The 19,372-nt window shown below is 56.7% G+C and overlaps 1 protein-coding gene and 1 long non-coding RNA gene across 6 annotated transcripts in view; one reads left to right on the plus strand and one right to left on the minus strand.

Moving 5' to 3' along the window:
- TTC7A (tetratricopeptide repeat domain 7A) overlaps positions 1–19,372 on the minus strand; it is a 162,701-nt gene that overhangs the window by 41,522 nt on the left and 101,807 nt on the right. For all 5 annotated transcript variants that reach the window (XM_057558077.1, XM_007190057.3, XM_028168483.2 and 2 more), the window contains 6 exons: positions 18,204–18,341; positions 16,521–16,604; positions 12,609–12,713; positions 3,870–3,987; positions 2,328–2,385; positions 1,064–1,136 (listed from right to left, as the gene is read on the minus strand). In XM_057558077.1, the coding sequence (XP_057414060.1) occupies positions 1,064–1,136; positions 2,328–2,385; positions 3,870–3,987; positions 12,609–12,713; positions 16,521–16,604; positions 18,204–18,341 (576 nt within the window). The remainder of the gene's footprint in view (positions 1–1,063; positions 1,137–2,327; positions 2,386–3,869; positions 3,988–12,608; positions 12,714–16,520; positions 16,605–18,203; positions 18,342–19,372) is intronic.
- Positions 14,582–15,847, plus strand: LOC103000882 (uncharacterized). The gene is made up of 3 exons (XR_451729.2): positions 14,582–14,659; positions 15,257–15,399; positions 15,812–15,847. It is a non-coding gene; the product is annotated as an uncharacterized LOC103000882 (long non-coding RNA).

The following is a 19,372-nucleotide window of genomic DNA, read 5'->3' on the forward strand; positions in this document are numbered from 1 at the left end:
GTGCCCAGTCTCCAAATGGGACAGGGGAACAGGATACTTAGAGCCCCATGGGGTTGCTTCACTGGGTCAGAGTGGGCTCTGGAGCAGACACTGTGCTGGCCTGGCCAGTTCCCAGTTCCTGAGCTCAGGAGCGCTTCAGCGCCTCAAGTGTCAAATGGGGCCACCGGCGCCCTCCTCATCAGATGCAGGGCTCGCCAGGCCAGTGGGGGTACGGCAGCACCCTCGTCAGCCAGGCTGCCTGTCACCTGACCGCGAGCAGATGGGGGCTCTGTGGACTCCTCTCCAACAGTCTGGAGCCCAGCCCGGGTCCCTGCTGGCTTGTCTGCAGTTCCCGAGTGGCCCAGCGTCCACGCTCACCCGATCAAAGCCACCAAGAGGTCCTGCTTCACACAGAGCACCAGCCTGAGGGGCACACGTGAAAGCAGAGACTCTGAGGGGCCTGGGCGACGGGAGGTCTTGCTCGTTTCTGAAAGGCAACTGGCTGGGTGGGTTGCCCGGCCTCACACCCTGGACAGACCAGTGTCCTCTCAGCACCAACAGCTCAGCTTGGAGAAGGAAGGTGGGTCAGCCTGGAGAGCCATGTAGGTCAAAGGTGGTTGGCGGACAGCAGGCTCCCGTCAGCCCCCGGAGGCCGAGCCTGCCGGTGGCGTCCACAGGGTCGGAGGAAAGCTTTGGGTCACACAGAAACAGCTCCACACGCCAATCACTCTACTCCTCCAGACCCCTGGGGAAAGCTCAACAGAAGGTGAGGACACAAGCAAATGTTTCTTGTGGTCACCTGTCAACTTCTCAGGAGACGGACATATTGTAGGAGGAATGAGGGCAGAGAATAACCCCTTCCTGTGGGCCCACCATGGGCCAGGGGCTTTACCACATTAGCTGACTTAATCCTTACTAGGCCCCTCTGAGGTGGAGTATGAAGGTGCTGACATAGCAGACAAGGAAATAGAGGCTCAGAGAGGTCAAGTCACTTGCAAAGGGTCACACAGCTGATAAAGGCAGTGGGGCCAGGAGAAGATCAGCAGCCCCCAGAGACCTGGGTGTTAGAATTGTGAGGACTCACCTGGCGGACGAGGGCCAGCTGCAGGGAGACATAGAGGATGACCTGGGGGTCACCGGGCGCCAGCTGCTGGGCTCTGTATGGGGCAAGGGAGCAGCAAGTCAGCCATCAAGATCGACAACCAGTGTGTGATGTGGGTCTCCAGCATGCCTGCCCTGTGCTGGGTGCTGCAGGGCCAAATGTTGGAGATTCTGCCTGGGCCCGCTTTGGAGGGTGCCCCGCGGGAGACGATGGCTGGGGCAGAAAGCCCACGGGCAGCCCAAGGCAGGGGCAGTGGGTGCCGAGAGGGCTGGCTCTGGCTGAGGTGGCGGCCGTCTGGGAGGACAGGACTGGTGGGTGGGGGAAGCCCCTCTCCTCCGGGCAGCTGTTGACCCGGCTGTGGCCTGGTACAGAGCCTGGAGTCTGCCCTCTCTGCCGCGGGACAGAAGGGAACAGTTCCCGGAGGACGTGGGGCTGGGATGGCCTCTCTGCGCAAGAAGCGCTGGGAATGAAGAGCCAACGGGGGAGGGAAGGAGATGTCCCCTGATCCTGGGAGTTCAGAGGGGGTTTGCCAGGATGGGCCTCTCCTTCCTCCCTGGGCTTGAGAACAGCTTGCCCCAGAGGGGAGCTCCCAGGAAGCTGGCATAAGGAGTCCAGGGCAGGCCCCTACCCAGCAGCCGCCATCCGTGCTCTGAGGGAGCAAGACACGCGGGGCTCATGGGGAAGAGCCCTGCGATGGGCCAGAGGAAGGAAGGGGAGGGATGCTCAGGTGGGTCCCCAGGCTGTGGTGGAGAGGGGGCTCAGCCAGGATGGGCCTGGGGAGGGAGGAAGGGCTGCTGCTGGGGGAGGGGCTTCTCTGCCTCCCCCTCCCTCCCCTTCCTCCCTCCCTCCTGGACTCTGGGCTCCCAGGAAATCTGTGAGGACTTGGGGTAGGCGTCCTCACAGCCCTCAGGTTGCAGAGGGACTGGCAGGAGGCAAACACTCTTTCTGAGTCCCTGCTATACTTGTAGGTCACTGTGCAAGGTGCCTTCCTGCTATAGCTCACGTCCCCTGAGCTCAGCAGGACGGGAGCTGAGCCTGGGGGGAGCTCTACTCTTGTGGAAGGGCTCAACCCGCCCACCCAACCCCAAAGGCCTGTCCCTGCTTCCTGTGTGAGCTCTCAGAGCCTCAGTTTGCTGGTCAACAACATGGGGACAGAAACCTTTGCTCTGTCTACACCAGAGGGTCTCCTGAGAGAACATGAGAACGAGCCACCTCGAGCCAACGCGGCCATTCGGGCCTCCCTCACCTCTCCAGCGTCTCCAGTGCTTTCCGGTGCAATTCATCTTGCTTGGATTTCAGAGTCTCTGCAGGAGACAGGATGGAGACGAAGCCATGAGGGGCTGCTGGAGGGGGGCCGACCCAGCTCTGTCCCACCCAGGGCACAGAGCTCTGCAGGGAGAGGCCCCACCGGGACCCCATCTGACAAATGCTCGCACTCAAGCAGCTCCGGAATGCTGCCACCCTCTGCTCTGGTTACTGGGGGAAGGGGTGCAGGTGTCGCCCTGGTCCTAGCCTCCTGGCATGATTCTTGACACAATAGATCCTTGTACTCCTTTGCCTTCCTTGCCACCTGGGCCACACTGACCCTTCCAAAGGCCCAAGCCTCTAGGGAAAAGTTACCACCTCTGTCCTGGCCACATGCCTCCCTGGACTTCCTTACTGATGAGGCTTCTTCTTTTCTAACCATTTCAACAAACTTCAAGGGGACGATTCCGTGGCATTAAGTACATTCGCCATGTCGTGCCACCATCACCACCATCCGTCTCCAGATCTTTCTTATCGTCCCTAACAGACTGTCTGTACCCACTGAACACTAACTTCCCTCCCACGAGGGCACCAGAAACCTCTATTATACTTTCCCCATGAGGCTTCTCGATTTAACCCAAACCGGGCACCTTTCTGGTAAATTAAATCATCTTTAAATGCGGTAGCACAGGCATTCGAAGCCTTAGCAGCACACTGAACCCCTGGGAAGCTTTAAAATGACTGTTGTCAGGCTCCAACCAGACCAGGTCAAGATGCTGCTGGCATGGATGGATGTCAGGAGTCCCCAGCTTATAAAGCAGCCCTGCTTCTAGAGGATTAAAGGCACGTGGAGGGTCTCTGGACTCTGACTGAGGGACTGATGACTCCCTCACTTGACCAGTGTGTAGGGACCCCAGGGTTCCTCATCAGAGCCTCACCAATACCTTGAAGAGACAGTGACTACCGTCACTCAAGAACAAGGAGCCGGCGTGGCACCAGGATCTCACCCCTCTTCCTCCCCTCGTGGTGCAAGTGCCAGCTGTTCTTACCTCTCGTTGTGTGGGGCCTCTGAAGCCTGCTCCCAGGGGCTGGCATTCAGGCAGTGTGGGTTGGGGCTGATTACTATTCCGGGTTTGGTCTGGGTGGGGGCCTATCACTCCCTTTCCCTCAGGCTGCAAGGATACAGAAGTAGGTGGCTGCCGATCCCTGGGGGAACACACGGCTGAGCCGGCGGGGTTCGGGACAGAACGCCAGACTCCAGGCGGCAAACCCACGCACCAAGCACAAGTATTCAGTAAACGCCTGCTGTGGACCCAGCTCTATGCCATGCACTGGGGGGATTTAAAAGACCCCAGAAGATGACAGCGGTGCTGACGGTAAAGGTGAACCAGAAAGAAGACACTGTGCGGTCAAGGGCTGGTGGCACCTCACAGACGGCAAGCGCCACAGGCGTTCCAGGGGCAGAGGTCAGCGTGGGCTGTGCCGGGGGCCATTAGGAGGCCTAAGTCACCCCGAGCAGAGGCTCCTAGGCCCCAGCACTCACCGTCGGTGGCCTGCAGGCTGTAGGTGAGACCCAGTGCCAGATAGCCCTTGGAGAGGAACTCCCCGGCTTCCTCGCCGAGCTGGATTACCATCATGGCGAAGCACTGCGCCTCCTTCAGCTGCAAAGAGGAGAGGCACAGGTCACCGAGGAGGACCGCCATTCATAGTCGCCAGCCCGGGACCCTCAGAACTGCAATTCCTCGCGCCCGACCACAAAGGCCAGGCGCCTTCCCGAGGCCACACAGTCACTGAATGGAAGGAGAGCTGTTTCTTCCACAAGCAACAACCTGGACCTTTTCCCCCACCCAGAGGCCTTGTGCTCAAGATCACGGGACGCCACCTCTCACAGGGAAAGCTTCCCTTGCTCCAAGGATCCAGCTCCCGACAGCTGCTCTGCTGAGAGCCTGGACCCAGGAGCAGGCCAGTCTGTGCCAGCTCCTTTCCTCACTCTGCCCGTGTCTGTCCCTGCCCCGCTCGGCAGAGAGAGGGAAGCCGGGAGCGGGGGGCAGGCAGGGCTCGGGGACTGGGCCTCCGGGACACCGCCAACCCTGCAGAGCGGGCAGGCCACCACGCTGGCTCTGGCTGTGGCCTTGCTCCCTGACACCGCGAGCTCTAACTTTTCAGGGGAAAAAGGCCTGGGGTTGTTTTTGTCCTGAGAGCAGGAGGGACTGTTCCAGTTGGAAAGGGACCAACTGGCGCAGGTCACGTGTGCACACATCACACACAACATGTGACACAGAGAGAGGGGCACGCAGGCAGCCCTCTGGGGCACCCACGGCAGGCAGGCCTGTTGGGAGGCAGGGAACAGCTGGGGGCCTCAGCTGTGCCCACTCAGGGCCCACAGGCCTCCCAGAGGTCCCCTCCCTCCTACCCACCCAGGAATGTCATCTGCCCGTGTGCCTGCTGTGGCAGTGTCACCAAGAACAACTGGTACCGCCCCCAACCAAGGGGCTGAATGATTCATACCCACAGCCCCACTGCCGCCCAGGTGTCAGGGCCCCCTTGTGTGGAACATCTCCCCTCCCCCATCCGGAGGGGCCCACAAAGTGAAGCTGGGTTCTGGCACCCCAGTCAGTGAGCCCGCACTCTGCTCCCGTCCCCGCTCAGGCCCACCCCACCCAGCAGGAGACGGACAGCTCTGTGCATCTTGTGGCCTGACCACTGGCCACAGCTGGGGACACTGGTGGACTCTCCCTCCTTGGAGTATGAGGGGACCCTGAGATAGAGGCCATTAGCCGTGGGGAGGCGAGTTGGGCTGAGTTCACCATTTGGGCACAGCCATGGTGAGCTATGTGCAGGAAAAAGGCTGATAGAGCAGAGGACCCACTGAACAGAGGGGATAAAAACCCTCAAACTACAAGAGAGGCAGAGCAGGTGAGGTGACAGCCCAGAGAGAGATGGTGGGAGGGGGGCTGAATCCCAGCGGCCTGGCCACCATCCCTGACAAATGCCGACAATGGCAGCTCTCTAGCCCCCTTGTGGTAGAGCTCAAGCTGCCGGCCTGGGTAGTGGGCCACCTCCAGGTTGGTGGGCTGGTCACCGAAAGGACATGGGCGTCTGGGGAGCTGGGCCTGTAATACCATCAGGCTTGAGGTCTTGGGCTTCGGGGGACGCAGCAGCTCAGTAAACCCCACAGCTGCCTGCTGCCCAGTGTCGGCTGGCTGAGTGGACCCAAGCCTGTAGATGTGGAGATCTGTCCCCCGGAGCACGTGGCCCAGCAGGACTCAGGAGAGCTGTGGGGCCCTGAAGTCAGAGCCAGGCTGAGCGAAAAGCACAGGACAAGCCCCGCGACACAGGCTCGGCCCGACAGACATGGGGCCTTGAGCAAGTCACTTCATTTCTGTGTCCCAAAGGGCCTTATCTGCAAAATGGGGAGCTGGACCCCCTCCCCCAATGTAACTACTCCTCCCTACAAACCTCCACTGAGGCTTCTGCAGCACCAGACTCTATGCTGGGCCTGGCTGGGGAGGCCCAATGACACGGGGGCAGGATGCCCAGATGAGCACGCACGGAATCCCTAAGGAGGGAGAGACCCCACAGGACAAGGTGGCTCTTAATTAAGGCTCCACTGTATGGTGCTGGCCTGGGGCCATGGGAGCTCCAAGAGCAGGCAACCTCCTGGCGGGGGTTGTCCAAGGAGGCCTCGTGGCAGAGGGCGGGCAGGAGGCACCAAGGGAAGGGTAAGTGAGCACAGCATCTTGCCTCCCTGTTAATATCCCTACTGCTGGTGCGCCTGGTCTCCCACACTGTCTTTAGGCATCATTATGCCCCATTCAAACAGGAGCGAGCTTTTTTATAAACCACCAAGTACGAATTATAAATAGAATTCAGAAACCTCCTGCACTCCATGTGTATACACTCTTCTCACGGCCATGTCCTTCTCCTCAGCAAATGCCAGCTTCTATCTCCTGCAACCCATGTAGAGAGGGTGCCAGGAACAAAGCTCAGCAATTATTGGCAAACAGGGAAAAGTTACTCTGCAATTTATATATATCATATTCTGGATTAATAAAGCTCACCATCCTTTAGCTTTACAAAGTGACAACGTACATCCTTAGCTTGTCCAACTTGTGGTCCACTCTGACCCCAGGTTAGTAGCTGTCCTTGGCCAGTACTTGCCAGGCTTGCCCACATAGTTTAAAATGGTCTTTAAGTGTGGTGTCAGCATCTGTCTCAAATCAAACCCACAAGGCTTCAATGTACCATTTTCTTACATGGCCGACACCATTCTGATTTCTCTTACCTACCACAAAAGTTTTTTGCATGTGGAGTCATGTGATTATGAACGAAAAGAAGTATTATCAATTCTATTAAATATGATAACATACAATATGATAACATAGAGTATTAATATATTTATACATGGGTGCTCTAACTAGCTAGCAAAAGGGAAAAACGTCACATTAAAAATCAACAAAAAACCCCAATATGTTTGGGGGTCAAATATAAAATATATATTAAAAAATATATACATAATGCACAATTCCCGTTCATCTAAGACAGGAGTGGGAATCCTAAAGCCCTTGAAAATATGGCTTTGCCACCTTTGTTCTGAAGTATGATAATCCCACCTAAATCCAGAGTCAGCACCATGCCCATGGGTAAATTTTCCATGCAGAGAGCAGGACGGCCTAGCAGCTTAGAACACAAGCTCTGGGGCCAGGCTTCTTGGGCTCAAATCCTGGCGTGGCTATTTACTGTGTGACCTTGGGCAAGTCACTTCACTTTGCTGTGCCTCAGTTCCCTCTTCTGTAAAATGAGGATAATGGGCGTGTGTCTCACAGGGTTGCGGGGAGGACTGAATGAGATAAAGACACAATGAATGCTCAGAACAGTGCTTGAATAAACATAAACTACTATTATTATTATTGGTTGTGATTTTAGATCTATAGTTAATCTTCCAGAATTTTTTTTTAAGTCTCAGCCTAATACATGTGGCGAGTGCCATCTGAATAGAGTCCCTGTCCCCTAAGGCTACATGAGCTCACTGACAGATTAGGAAGTGGCATCAAAGACCCTCCTGGAATCCAGAGAGGGGGCACCACTGTCTGCCTTTTGTCTCTGGCCTGACCCTTCGTCTCAGATAAGGAGCAACTCTACACAAGGACAGCGGGGTCTCCCTGTGCAGTCAGCTGTGCCAGGTCGGTCAACCTCTCTGTCCCATGGTCTGGGACACACATACGTGTAACCACCCACCTACCCTGTCACAATACTCACCTCTACTGGGGGTAATACACTCGGATATTTTCTACGCTATTCTCTGATTGTCTATTTCTTTTTTGAAAAAGTTCTATTTCACAATCCACTAATGAGTCTCAACCTACAATGTGAAAAGTAAATTGCTGATTGATCCACCCAGCGCCTGCCCATCTACAACCACCCAGCCGTCTAGTACCTCACCTGCCCTTTCCAATCTCCACATACTTCCTCCTGTGGCCTCCAAAGTTAAAAGCTAATGGCTCTGGAGTTGTGCTGCTGCTTCTGCAAGATTTGCTCGGGTTACAGCACTGGGACCTCCTTGCTCATCAAGATACTTCTAGGGTGAGGGGTTCCCAAAGCTTTCAACCATTCTCCTCCTACACTGCTTTTTAATACCTCCTTTCCTGTGGAGGCCATGTAACTTTGTCGCAAAACCCAGGTGGAGATCCTCTCCCCCTTCCTCCCTCGCAATTCTAGAGCGGTTGGGTGCCTACCGGGCGTGTCATAGCACGGCAGCCACTTGATGGAATGGGTGTCTTACAGCTGAGGTTCTGAGGCACAGGGTGCTTAGGGGACCTATCCAAGGTCACCCGGCTGGTAAGTGAGAGAACTGAATTTCCAACCCAGGTCTTCTGAGTCTACATTTGGATCTTTCTGAGCTGCCTGATTCACGGCTGCCTTCTGTGGGTCTTCATTTTTCTCCTCTCTGTCCCTTTGGGAAAAGGATGCATCGAAGGATGTAACGTTTTGACCCTTTGCTTTTGCTTTCTGTAAGTACGGAAAGCGTTCCCATGCCTTTCCAAGTTCCTGCACCTCTCCAGTTCTCCTCGTTTGGTCCCCACACCAACAGGCTCCTGGCTCGTACGCTCTGCTCCTGCTCAGGCTGCCTGGTTCGTCTCGCAGTGGGCCAAAGAGCTCGTACCCCTGGGATCTTCACCTCTTCCTCCCTCCCTGGGAACCAGAGAAAGGTCATTTCTGAGCCCCCAGAGCTCTGCTTAAACAGCACCTCCAGTTTCTCCTTAGTTGCTTCCCATAGGATCCAGGACCTGTTGTCATCTGCTCTACTGAAAATGCACCTGGAAGGAACAGGTACTCTTCCTAATTTCCACAAGCTCGTGGCAGGAGAGCTGGCATTCTTTCTGGCCTCCTGAACACTTAATCCATCTTCCTGGCCCTCCCCATCCCTGAATCTCAGAAATGAAGGCAAAAACACAGAGGCGCACCCTTTCTGAGAGTCTGCTATTTTGAAGGGGCTGTCACAGGGATGGCTGCCATTTACCAGGTACCTCCCACATGCTAAATAAGCAGGGACACTGCTCAGCTCTGGCAGTCAGAGCCACCCTGTAATGTGACTGTTTCCAGGTTACTGATGAGGCACAGAGAGGGTAAATTACTCACCCAAAGTCACACAGCTAGGAATCTGAACCCTAACCTCTCAGCCTCCAAAGGCTGCACTCTTTCCACCATCCCATCCCACCTGCTTAGGGGAAGAGGCCGAGGGACAGCACCACAGACCTTTCCAAAGATGAGCATGGCCTGCTTTTCCATTCCACAACCTCCTCTCCTTCTGTGTGTGACACACATGCACACCCCCATCTCCTATCCTCCTAGAAAGGTTTTAACTTTTTAAATTAAATGAATTTGAACTAACTGTGTTTGGAGGGATATGAAAAAATATTTACAGCTCCCTTTTCTCCTGCCCCAAATAACTGGCTGGAGACCCCAGCAAGACGCTGGCCATGCTGAGGCAGGAGGCCGCCCCACTGCTGTCACTGGGTCAGAGCCTGGGACGCCCTCCCGCACCGAGGCGAGCCTCAGGCTAAGCAGCGGGGCCAGTGCTCTCAACCCCAGGGCAGCCAGCATGGGCCCATGCAGGCACCTCTGCCCAGGCCCCTCCTCACCCACCCGCACCCAGGGGCAACCTTGATCTCAGACCCAGACCCAGTCTGGCGCATCCTACACTGGCTCTGGGCATAAGCACAGGACACGGGGACAGCAGGTGCTCCACCTCTGGGCACACGGCCACCTGGTCCGCTTTCACCCAGCACAACTCGTTTTTTCAGTGCCCCAGTTTCAGCCTCCCTTCCTGCAACCCGGGCCAAACTGTTTATCCCCAGATCTCGGGCCCCTGCTCATGGGGCTTGGCTGGGCAATGGCTGGGCCTGCTGGGGGCTGAGGTGAGCCAGGACAGCTGCGAAGGCAGGAGGCGGAGGTGGCATCAGTCGCCTTTCAGGATCTGTGCCCCGTTATAAGCACCAGCACCCCTCTGCCCGCCTGTCAGACCCATTCTTCCTGCTCTCGGCCTGGAGGGCAGAAAGTGCTGGGCTGCCCCTCTCCTGGCCTCCTAGGAGAACATGCTGCCCCGGGCCACCTACAGCCTGCTCTCAGCCCAGCGCCAACCCAGGGAGCCAGGGAGAACCGTGAGCCAGATGTAGGCTTCCCACACCTGTCCCTCGTGGACTGCTGAAGCAGGTGTCATTCTGTATTTCTGAACACCTACTATGTGCAGGGTTCTTTGTGGGAGAGAAGGGCTGAGGGTGTGAGAAACAGTAAGTGAAGAAGCTCCCCGTTTAGATAGAAAGGCAAGTACCAAACAAGGCAGAATTCCCCGACGAGTGACTGTGCTCATTGGCAAGTAGGATCCATCCAGTAAGCACTAGGCATTAACTCTGGGCCAGGGTTTCAAGAAAGAAGAGAGTGAGTTCCTGCCTTCAAGAAACACACATGCAACAAAAAGTGCAATGCCTTGTGCTAAGTGTCCAAGGCAGGTAGGGAGGTACAGAAGGTTTTGTTCCAGGGCAGGGAAGGCTGCTTGGAGCCCACCCCCAGCCCTCCAGCAGGACCACGCTCTAGCCTGTACCCGATTTAAACCCTGGCTCAAACCAGCCCCCAAACCCAAATAAACTTCTCCGCTGAGGTTAAACGACTCACCCTCCTCCCCAATTCTGATGTCGAGTCTGCATGTTTAAGTTTCCTTTTGGGCTTTTCTATTTATGTTGTCATTGATTACTTTGCTCCTAACTCATCTGTTTTCAGTTTGGACTGATTGGATCCTAATTTTATTACCATGTAATCTGAATGCACATAATCACTGTAATTACGCTGCTGAGGGAAACAGCTCCTCTGCTGCGGGAAGACCTACATTTAGGGTTTCCCAGCAAGGGCGGCCATTGGCTGGGTGGACCCACAGCCAACTCAGAGCTGGCAGCCCTTGGGAGCACAGATGCCCTCCCCGCCCCACCCTTGGCGAGGCGGGTATTTGGGCTTCATCCCAGGGATGCACTTGAGGCCCCTCTCAGGAGCCCTGGGAACACACAGGGGTGTGAGCCACGGGGCAGCGAGCCCACCCTCTGCATCCTCCGGCTCACGCCACCACCCACTGCTGCAACGCACTCAGACTGGGTCCCCACTCTGCCGGCACCCACATCTCAACGGCACCCTACCCTCTAGGGCGTAAGATGCTAACAGTCTCCCTAAAAACACTTGGGGGATGAGTTTCCCCACTAATCATGCGGCTGAGGAAAGCAAGCTGTGATGGAAGGGCCCGCCACTGGCCCACCTCGGACCCCAGTCCGTGGCCTCCTCCTCCTGGAAGCCTCCCTGACCTGTCCAGCCTCTCCATACTTTATGTCATTTACGCCACATATGAGGAACAGTGAAACTCTTACCCACCTCATCACGATGCCTCTTCCAAATGCCTAGAGCCTATTATAGGTCAGTCTTACAGAAAAACATCATAAAGCCTGGGGCCAAAAGCCATGCTTTTCCCTCCCCCAGCATCCACAGTCGTTTGGGGCCAAGGCAGGGCCATGTGTGCATATCATACATGGGAACCTGAGGACCAGGGAACAGAGGGAAAGGTGCTGCTTCCTCCCCCCTCCACCAATCGTGCGAGGGAGTCAGTCCCTGCAGCAGAGGGAGGATGAGGCCCGCTGGGCGGTGAGGCAGGGACCCCTCGGAGAGGGTCCTCAGGATACCTGGCGGAGTCTCCCTTCCCAGGACTGGAGGAGTTGGAGAGGCTGCTAATTCTGAAGTGCCTGCTGTAGGCACCTGGAGCCTGGCCCCTTTGCCTTGGAACAAGCTGGGCACCCGACAGCGAGGGTAGGCTGGGGTGTCACGACATCAGGAAGGGGAGGACCATGTATGGGAGAAGCTCCCCCTTTGGGAGACGCTGGGCCAATGAAGGAACTGGGCTTATTTAGCCTGAAGAGAGGAGGTGTGGGTGGGGCTGACAGCCAACACATGGGAGAGATGCTGCACTGTTCTATGTCACTCAAGAGGGTGGAAATAGGACCTCCCCTGACATCAGGAGGCTGATGTGGACCTGAGGAAGCCAGGAATGTAGGCAAGGGAGCTCCCAGTGAGAGGAGACACCCGTGCAGAGGCCCCGACGCTAGACCCCCCAGGCTGGAAGCAGCAGCCCAGGGAGCCTGGCGGAGGGGAGCACCAAGGTGAGGCCTGGGGCTCTGGGTTCCTGGCCCAGGGCTCTTCGCTCACTCCCCCTGCTGACCTCCTCGAGCTAAAGTGCTGCTGGGCAGAGAGCACACGTTGAGCTCATCTTTAGTTCAGCCGCCTCAGCAGAGTAGTAAGCAGGCAGCTGAGCACAAGGCAGGGACCAGGGGGCTGGAGCCCAGAGGAAGGAGGGGGCTGACAGAGAGGCCACCTTCCCATTGGCCCAGAGCTGGTTCTGACTCCAAATGGTGCGCTGGCCCAGGTAACTCCAAGGTCCTGCCAACTGCCCCTGCTGCTGGGCAGGTGGGGGGCACCCCAACTTTTGACTCCACATTTGGCTCCCTGGAGACATTCAAGGCTGAACCACAAACCTGACACCATCCTGAGTTGGGGATGGAGGCTGGAGTTTTCTCAGAAGCCATTCTCCACCCCCCTCTCCCCTCCAGGCCTGTCCACCTCGAAGCTCCCCATGCTCCCCCACCCCTTATACACACAGCGAGATGCGCACACGATCACCTGGAGCCCACCTGCCACCATCGTCCCACAGGAAGCTGCCAGGACCTGGGCCCTGACCCCGTAGCTCACTCACCCAGTGCAGGGACCCTATGCAGAGCTTGGCAGCCATCAGGGGCACCGTGGGGTCCGAGGGCCGCAGCTTCACGCACTCCCGCAGCAGCGACACGGCATAGGATGACTGTGGGAGAAAGGATGGGCAACACAGTCACTCGCAGCCCTGGGCTGCGGCAGACAGGGTGCCTCATGCCCACAGTGGGGGCAGCTCCCAAACAGCCAGCCCTGGCTCTGCGCCCCGTTCCTCCCAAGCCAGGAAGAGGCCCAGCGGGAGGAGCCCAGGCGGTGGTGGCAGGCAAGTTCCTCCCGGGTCTCAGTTTCCTCATCTGGAAAATGAAGGCTGTGACCCTTGTCCAGAAGTGATGTGATAAGAGCTAAGGTGACAACAGAGGGAAGCTCTTCAAAAGGAATTCAAATGTGAACCACAGAAATTTTAGAGGTAGAAGGAATTCTCTCAGACCCCTGAGTTCAACACCCTCAGTTTATAGGTGGCAAGATGAGGATAAACCCACATGGGGAATGGAGGCAGGACCAGTGGTGGGGAGTGGGGGGAGCATAAAGGCCGGCGGAGAAGAAGCAGGAGAGAAGCCATGGAGATGGGGTCACACTAGACGTGCTGAGGATGGCCAAGTGCGGAAGGTCTGCAAAACCCAGCCCACAGGCCAAATCTGGCCCTCTGCCTGCTTTTGTAAATAAAGTTTTATTGGAACTTGGCCACGTCCATTCATGTGGATATTGCCTATGGCTGCTTTCCTGACGCAAAGACAGAGTGGAGTAGTTCCCACAGAGACTGTGGCCCGCAAAGTCAAAAATGTTTACTCTCTGACGCTTTACAGAAAGTTTGCTGACCCCTGTTCTAACTGCTTTATAAATATGAAGTCATTTGCTTTTCACAGCTCTCCTATGAGGTAGGTTGCTATGTCCCTATTTACAGATGAGGAAACTGAAATGCAGAGAAGTTAAACAGTGTGTTTGAAGCCACACTGCCCCTAAGTGGCTGAGCTGGGGTTTGAGCAGTCTGGTTCTAAGCTTGTAACCACTGCCCTATGCTGCCTCTGTGGTGACTACCTTGGCCAGAGAGGAGGCCTCTCTCTCCCTGCTCTACACACACACACACACACACACACACACACACACACACACACACACGGGGCGAGTGTGTGTTAGTACAATTCCCACAAGCTGGGCCCTTCAGTGGGCCAAGCTCCCCACTGTTAGTTAGCTCTCATCCTCCCCGGCCACTCCAGGCCCCGCTGGGGAAATGGGGGATCTAGAGGACTCTCCTGTCCACAGCACAGTGCGGAGACTGGCTGATGCAGACCTGGGTCCCCACTGGCCTGTGTCCACTCTGGACCCCTGCCTTTCTCTAGCTCCCTTTCCTTTCCCCCCTGAGAAAGGAGAGCTTTTCTCAGCCCCAAGCATGGGGCTGGGGCATGCGGGGTCACTGCACGGAGGGGGAAGAGGCCACGGCTCTTGCCTGTCAGGTGCCCACAGGAAGGCTTGGGGAGAGAGGACAAAGTCCCCACCACACTGCTGTCTCATGAAAGAAGAGGGTATGAGACCAAGAGGGTGTTAGCATATGACCAGCTGGGAGGCTGGGAGGCTGGGAGGCTGCGGGGGAGGGAGGGACTCGGCCTGGGCCGGGGCGAGGGAGGCCGGTGAGGGGCTCTGCAAGAGCTGCCAGGCCATCCCCCTCTCCGGAGACCCTCTCCTTTGAAGGTCACTCCCAGCTCCCTCAGCACTCCAGCAGGCCTGCCCCCTCCCTGGCTGCTGACCTCTGCATCCCTGAAGCACGGGCTTCTCTAACCCTGACCCTCCACGTCCCACCCCTACCCAGACCACAAAACACTGCTATTTAAGGAGCCATCTGAGGACTCCGCAGTCGGAGCTGCCGGCTCTTTTTTTCTTTTTTTGTCATTCTGGTTACCTAGCAACGCAGCCACTGTGATTGCCGAGGAGACCAAGAGGAGTGACCTAAATCATGCCACGGAACTCCTCCTCTCTTCCTGCTGGTGGAGGTGCCAGATATATTGATATCCACTCCGCCTCACCTTCTGCACACAATCGCAGGTACAGAACCTTGATTCTCACCTTAGGCTCTTGGCACAGGCGAGGTCTGGCCACGCTTCCGAGGGCTGCCTGAGCCAACCTGGCAGACTGATCTGGTGCGCGGGGTTCCTGAGGGGCGGGGGGCGGAGAGTGCGCTTCCAGAACAATCTCCTGCTGCACTGAATGCAGGGGTGGGTGTAACCCAGCCTGTGGGGCCTCACGCATGAGGAACTCACTGATCACCCCAACTTCCTGCCTGTAAGGCCATTCTTGTATGCACCTTGCTGGTCTGGGAAGGAGCCGGGCCAGGACACCAGCTCCCCGGATCTTGGGGTATGCCAGGCTGCGTCTGGACCTCTCTGAGCCTGGCTCTCTCAGTAAGGAGGTTGAAGACCCTGTAATGTGACACCTTTTCCTGAGACTGGGGGGGCTCCCAGGAGCACCCCCAGAAATTAAAGCTAACTTCTGAGCACAGTGCACTCTTCTGAGGAGGGGTCACCACTTTCCTCAGCATCTCAAAGGGGTCCATGACCCACAAAAGGGTGAGAACCTGGCCCTGGGCCTCTTGGACCATACTCACTATTACAAGACTAGAGGCTCTTTCTCTGTTCCCTGGAGGTGGGAAGAAGCTGTCGCAAGCCACTGCGAGCCGTCTGTCCAGGCTCCACATGAGCTCCAGCACCTCGCCACCACGACGGCCTCGCCCTATCTGTGTTCTGAACTCTGAGCCTCGACAAGACCCTGCAGAGTGCAGAGCCAGGGTACGTCATGTCATATGACTTCAGGATGCTCGGGGAGGTGGCCAGTGTGATGGGGGGAGGGGAAGAGGTTTGGGAAGACAAATGCCTGGCAAAGTAAGGGAGGTGCAGAGAAGGCTCCCACTTGATTCTCGGCTTCACCTCTCCGGGCCCTTCCCACCTGTCAGGCTGCAGCACCTGCCCTTCTTGCCCTTTCCTGCCAGGACCTGGCCACCCTCCATTCACGGAGGAGCTTCTGGCAAGGCCGGGAGGGCACTCCTCAGAGATGGCTGCGGGGCTAAAAATGGCAGGTGGCGCAGACGGGTTGGGGCGCGGGGGCAGGGAGGAATCCCCTCAGCCCCACAAATGGGCTCCGGGTGTTGCAGCTCTTGGAACCATCTGCGAGCTCATGCCTCCTTACTTCCTGCCTTCGTAGCATCCTCGGCCCCAACACCCTCAGCGCCCAGCTCCGGAAAGGTTTTCCTTTCATGTCACTGCTGAGAATAGCGGCTTATGTAAGTGTGATTCTCATGGGAGGGAAAACCAGTGGGTGCTGGGGCAGGGCTTGGCGGGTGGAGAGCAAACGCAGCTCTGGAATAAGGTCAGCCCCGTGCTGAGCAGGGCTCCTCCTGACCACCCCCTGCCACGTCCTCCTCTCCTCGCAGCGCTCCCTCCGCACTCCCTCAGGGCAGGTGGGGCCCCTGCTCCCTCCTAGGTGAGTTCCGGATGTCCTTTCCTGATGCCACGCTCCCTCCTGGGCAGGAAGAGAGCTGCGGCCCAAATGGAACAACGTTCCCCTCGCCTGGAACCCATGTCCATGCCTGCCTCAGGCAGTCACATCAACCAACTCATAGGCGGAAATGCTACGATGCCCCAGGCGTGCACATATACTCAGAGAAAAGCATCCACATACACACCTGCCTACCTGGCACAGTCGTAACTCACAGGTAAGCACCAGATTCACACAGGGGTCTGTGTGTGACCCTTCATGCCCCTCATTCCCTGGAGATTAAAATCAGCTGCTGGACAATATTTTTGAATCACTGCCCTGCCCTCCACCCACCTCTGGGAGGGACTAGAGGAGAGCAGACCACCCTCCCCCGCCAAGGGTGAGTGTACAACCCCCAGCGCACCCTGGGTCTTACCTTCCCACAAGCCACCATGGAGAGGGCCACTTGGTACCAAAGGTGAAATTCTCCAAATGCAAACTTCATGGCTCGCTCCAGGCACTGGGGAGAGGGAGATGGTCAGTACTTCCCCTCCAGGGGTCCTCCCCACACCGGCCCAACCCATACCCTTCCAGGGGAATCTCTGCCCAAGTCGCTTCCCGCAGGAGGTCGCCAGAGCTCGTACTTGGTTCCTGTCGGAAAACTCCAGGGGTAACCTGTCTCTGCCACTCGCATGCTGTGTGACCTTGTGCGAGTCTCTCACCCTCTCTGGCCCTCGGTTCCCACCTCCATATCATGTGAACACCTCACAAGGGCGATGGTGAAAAGCAAATGAGATTTGTTAAAGGGCTTTCAAAATGTAAACATCCAATAAAAATAATAACAGCTGACAATTCTTCTCACTATTGTGCCTGGCACCATATTCAGCTTTCTACGTGTATTAACTCATTTACTCTTCCCAACAACCCAGTGAAGCAGGTTCTCTAATTACCCCCACTTCACGGATGAAGAAGCTGAAGCTTAGTCAATGACTTGCCACAGTCACAGGGCCAGTCAGTGGCAGACGTACTGACTGACTCCAAAGCCCATGCATAAAACGCTGCCCAAGTGTACAGGCTTCCTTCTGCTCTTCTCTACGACCACCGAGAAAAACCGTCTGCTCCCTGGCCACTCTGATCCTGGGCCACTCAAAGTCAGGCACTGCCTGTGAGATCTGACAGTCACCATCAGAAGTGGTTCCAGGTGACAGAGGCAGAAGCCAGCGTTCGAGGCCAGGATTCACTGTGTGGCCATGGTCAGGCGGGTGGGGGACAGTGGTGAGGGGTACAGGACCACACAGCAGGTACTTTCAGAGCTTGGTGGCCTGGGTCCCCCCCGTGCTGGCTCAACTGCACCCCCTGCACCATCCTGGGCAGAAACCCACCTCTCTGGGCCTCGCCTTCCTCACTGGTGAACTTGAGAGACCACTTATCCCCCCACGTTAAAGAAGGTATCTTCTGGAAGCACCTCGCACGGTGCCTCGGCGTGAGCAAGGGTTCAGCAGGAGTGACCGCCCCTCCTCTCGGGAGCCCTCCCAAACATATGCAAAGAGAATCTGCCACCAAGAGGGCCACCTGTACAAGGAGCCGAGGGCCCCCGAGCCACCCTCGATCCCAGCCTGGATCTGAAAGCTCAAAAATGTGCACAAGCCATTCGCACTGTGGGGAGGGGGCAGGAGAGAGCAGCAGCTCTGTGCTCCTGGTCCCCACATCCTGGAGAGGGACCACCCTCTGGGCCCAGCCCATGGAGCGCTGCCCCGGCAGTGTTTGCCCAATACAGTGGGCATGCTCTGTCTAGCCAGGGTGGGAGGGGGATCCGGGCTCCCGACCACACCCAGCTCAGAACCCTGTCAGGACAGGTAGTCACAAAACACCAGCATCACCTCTGGGGGAACCTGAGGGGTGGATAAGTTTCCTCTTGTGCTTCTCTATACAACACCATGCGTTCTTTCACAAGAAAAAACACGTGAAAATATCTGTCAAACAAACAAACAAAAACCACCCTGCCAGTGAAGGGCAGCCCTCTCAGCACTGGAAATAAGACAGTCCCCAGCTGGGTCTCCCAAGAACAGAGCTGTACCCCTTGGTGGAGGCAGGGGAGGGGCAGCGGAGGAGGCAGTACCTCGGAGAGCATGACGTACTGGCCCCTCCTGCCCAGCGTGATGCTCAGGAGGTCGTAGATGGCCGCAGCGCTCCGCAGGCTCACTGCCCGGTCCTCCTGCTGCTCCGGAGCCCGGCTCAGCACCACATCCCGAGTAGCCTGTGGGGAGACACGGTTTAGGAAAGAGCAAGGACAGAAAACGAGCAGGTGCCTGTCCCCACAGGGCCCCTGCCTCTGAGGCCCAGTGACCGTCGCCCTTTCGCCGCTGACCCAGGCCACACTCCTAGAACCAGCCAGAGCCTTTCCCCACCCCCAAGACAGAGAGCAAATCCTCCACCCACAGGCCAGGCTGGGGTGAGACAGCAGTCCTGAGGGCCCATGCTCCTGATCTTCAGTGTTTTATTCTGCAAACAGTCAAATCTACAGAAAAGCCACAAGAATAGTACCACAGCAGTAAACCCAATTGTTAACATTGACCACACTGGCTTTGTCTCTCTAATAATGATAATAGTAGTAGTAATAGTAGTCAGTTAAGGCAACTTGGCCCTTCACCCCTAAAGAAAAGAGGACATTCTTTCTATAACCACAACAGAAATGCCAAATTCAGGAAGTGGAACACCGTTATTTCTATTCTCTAATACCAGCTCATATCCAGATTTCGCCGCCTGTCCCATGGATGGCCTTTCTGGTAGAGTCGTCGCGCCAGGATCCAATCCAGGATTGGTGCCATGTCTCTCGTGCCTCCTTTCATGGGAAGAGTCCTGCAGCCCTTGCCTGGCTCCAGGATACTGGCATTATTGAGGATACAGGCCAGCTGTTCTGGGGGACAGCTCCTTGTGTGTTTGTAACCGTCCACTCACAGAAAGAGCTTCAGATAGTATCTGGAACTGACTAGATCAGGTGGGCGGCTCTGCAGCTTGACTCACAGGACGGGAGTTTGGGCTGTGGCCCCTCGGTGCCCTCTTCTCTTCCTCTGCAGGCCCCCCAGGTCCCTCTGATAAGGAACCCCATACTTCCTTCCCATCACCCCTGCGTCCAGCCCAGACCTATCCCTGACTCCTTCTGACTACGGAACTCTCCTCTCTGTCCCTCCTCAAAACCCGGGGTCTCTGTGCTTGGCATCTGGCACTCAGGAGTCCAGTAGCTCAGAGCTGCCTGGGAGGGGCGGGGTTTGCTGGTCAGGGAGGGGA

This window comes from Balaenoptera acutorostrata, chromosome 12 (genome assembly GCF_949987535.1).
Source record: "Balaenoptera acutorostrata chromosome 12, mBalAcu1.1, whole genome shotgun sequence".
NCBI lineage: Eukaryota > Metazoa > Chordata > Mammalia > Artiodactyla > Balaenopteridae > Balaenoptera > Balaenoptera acutorostrata.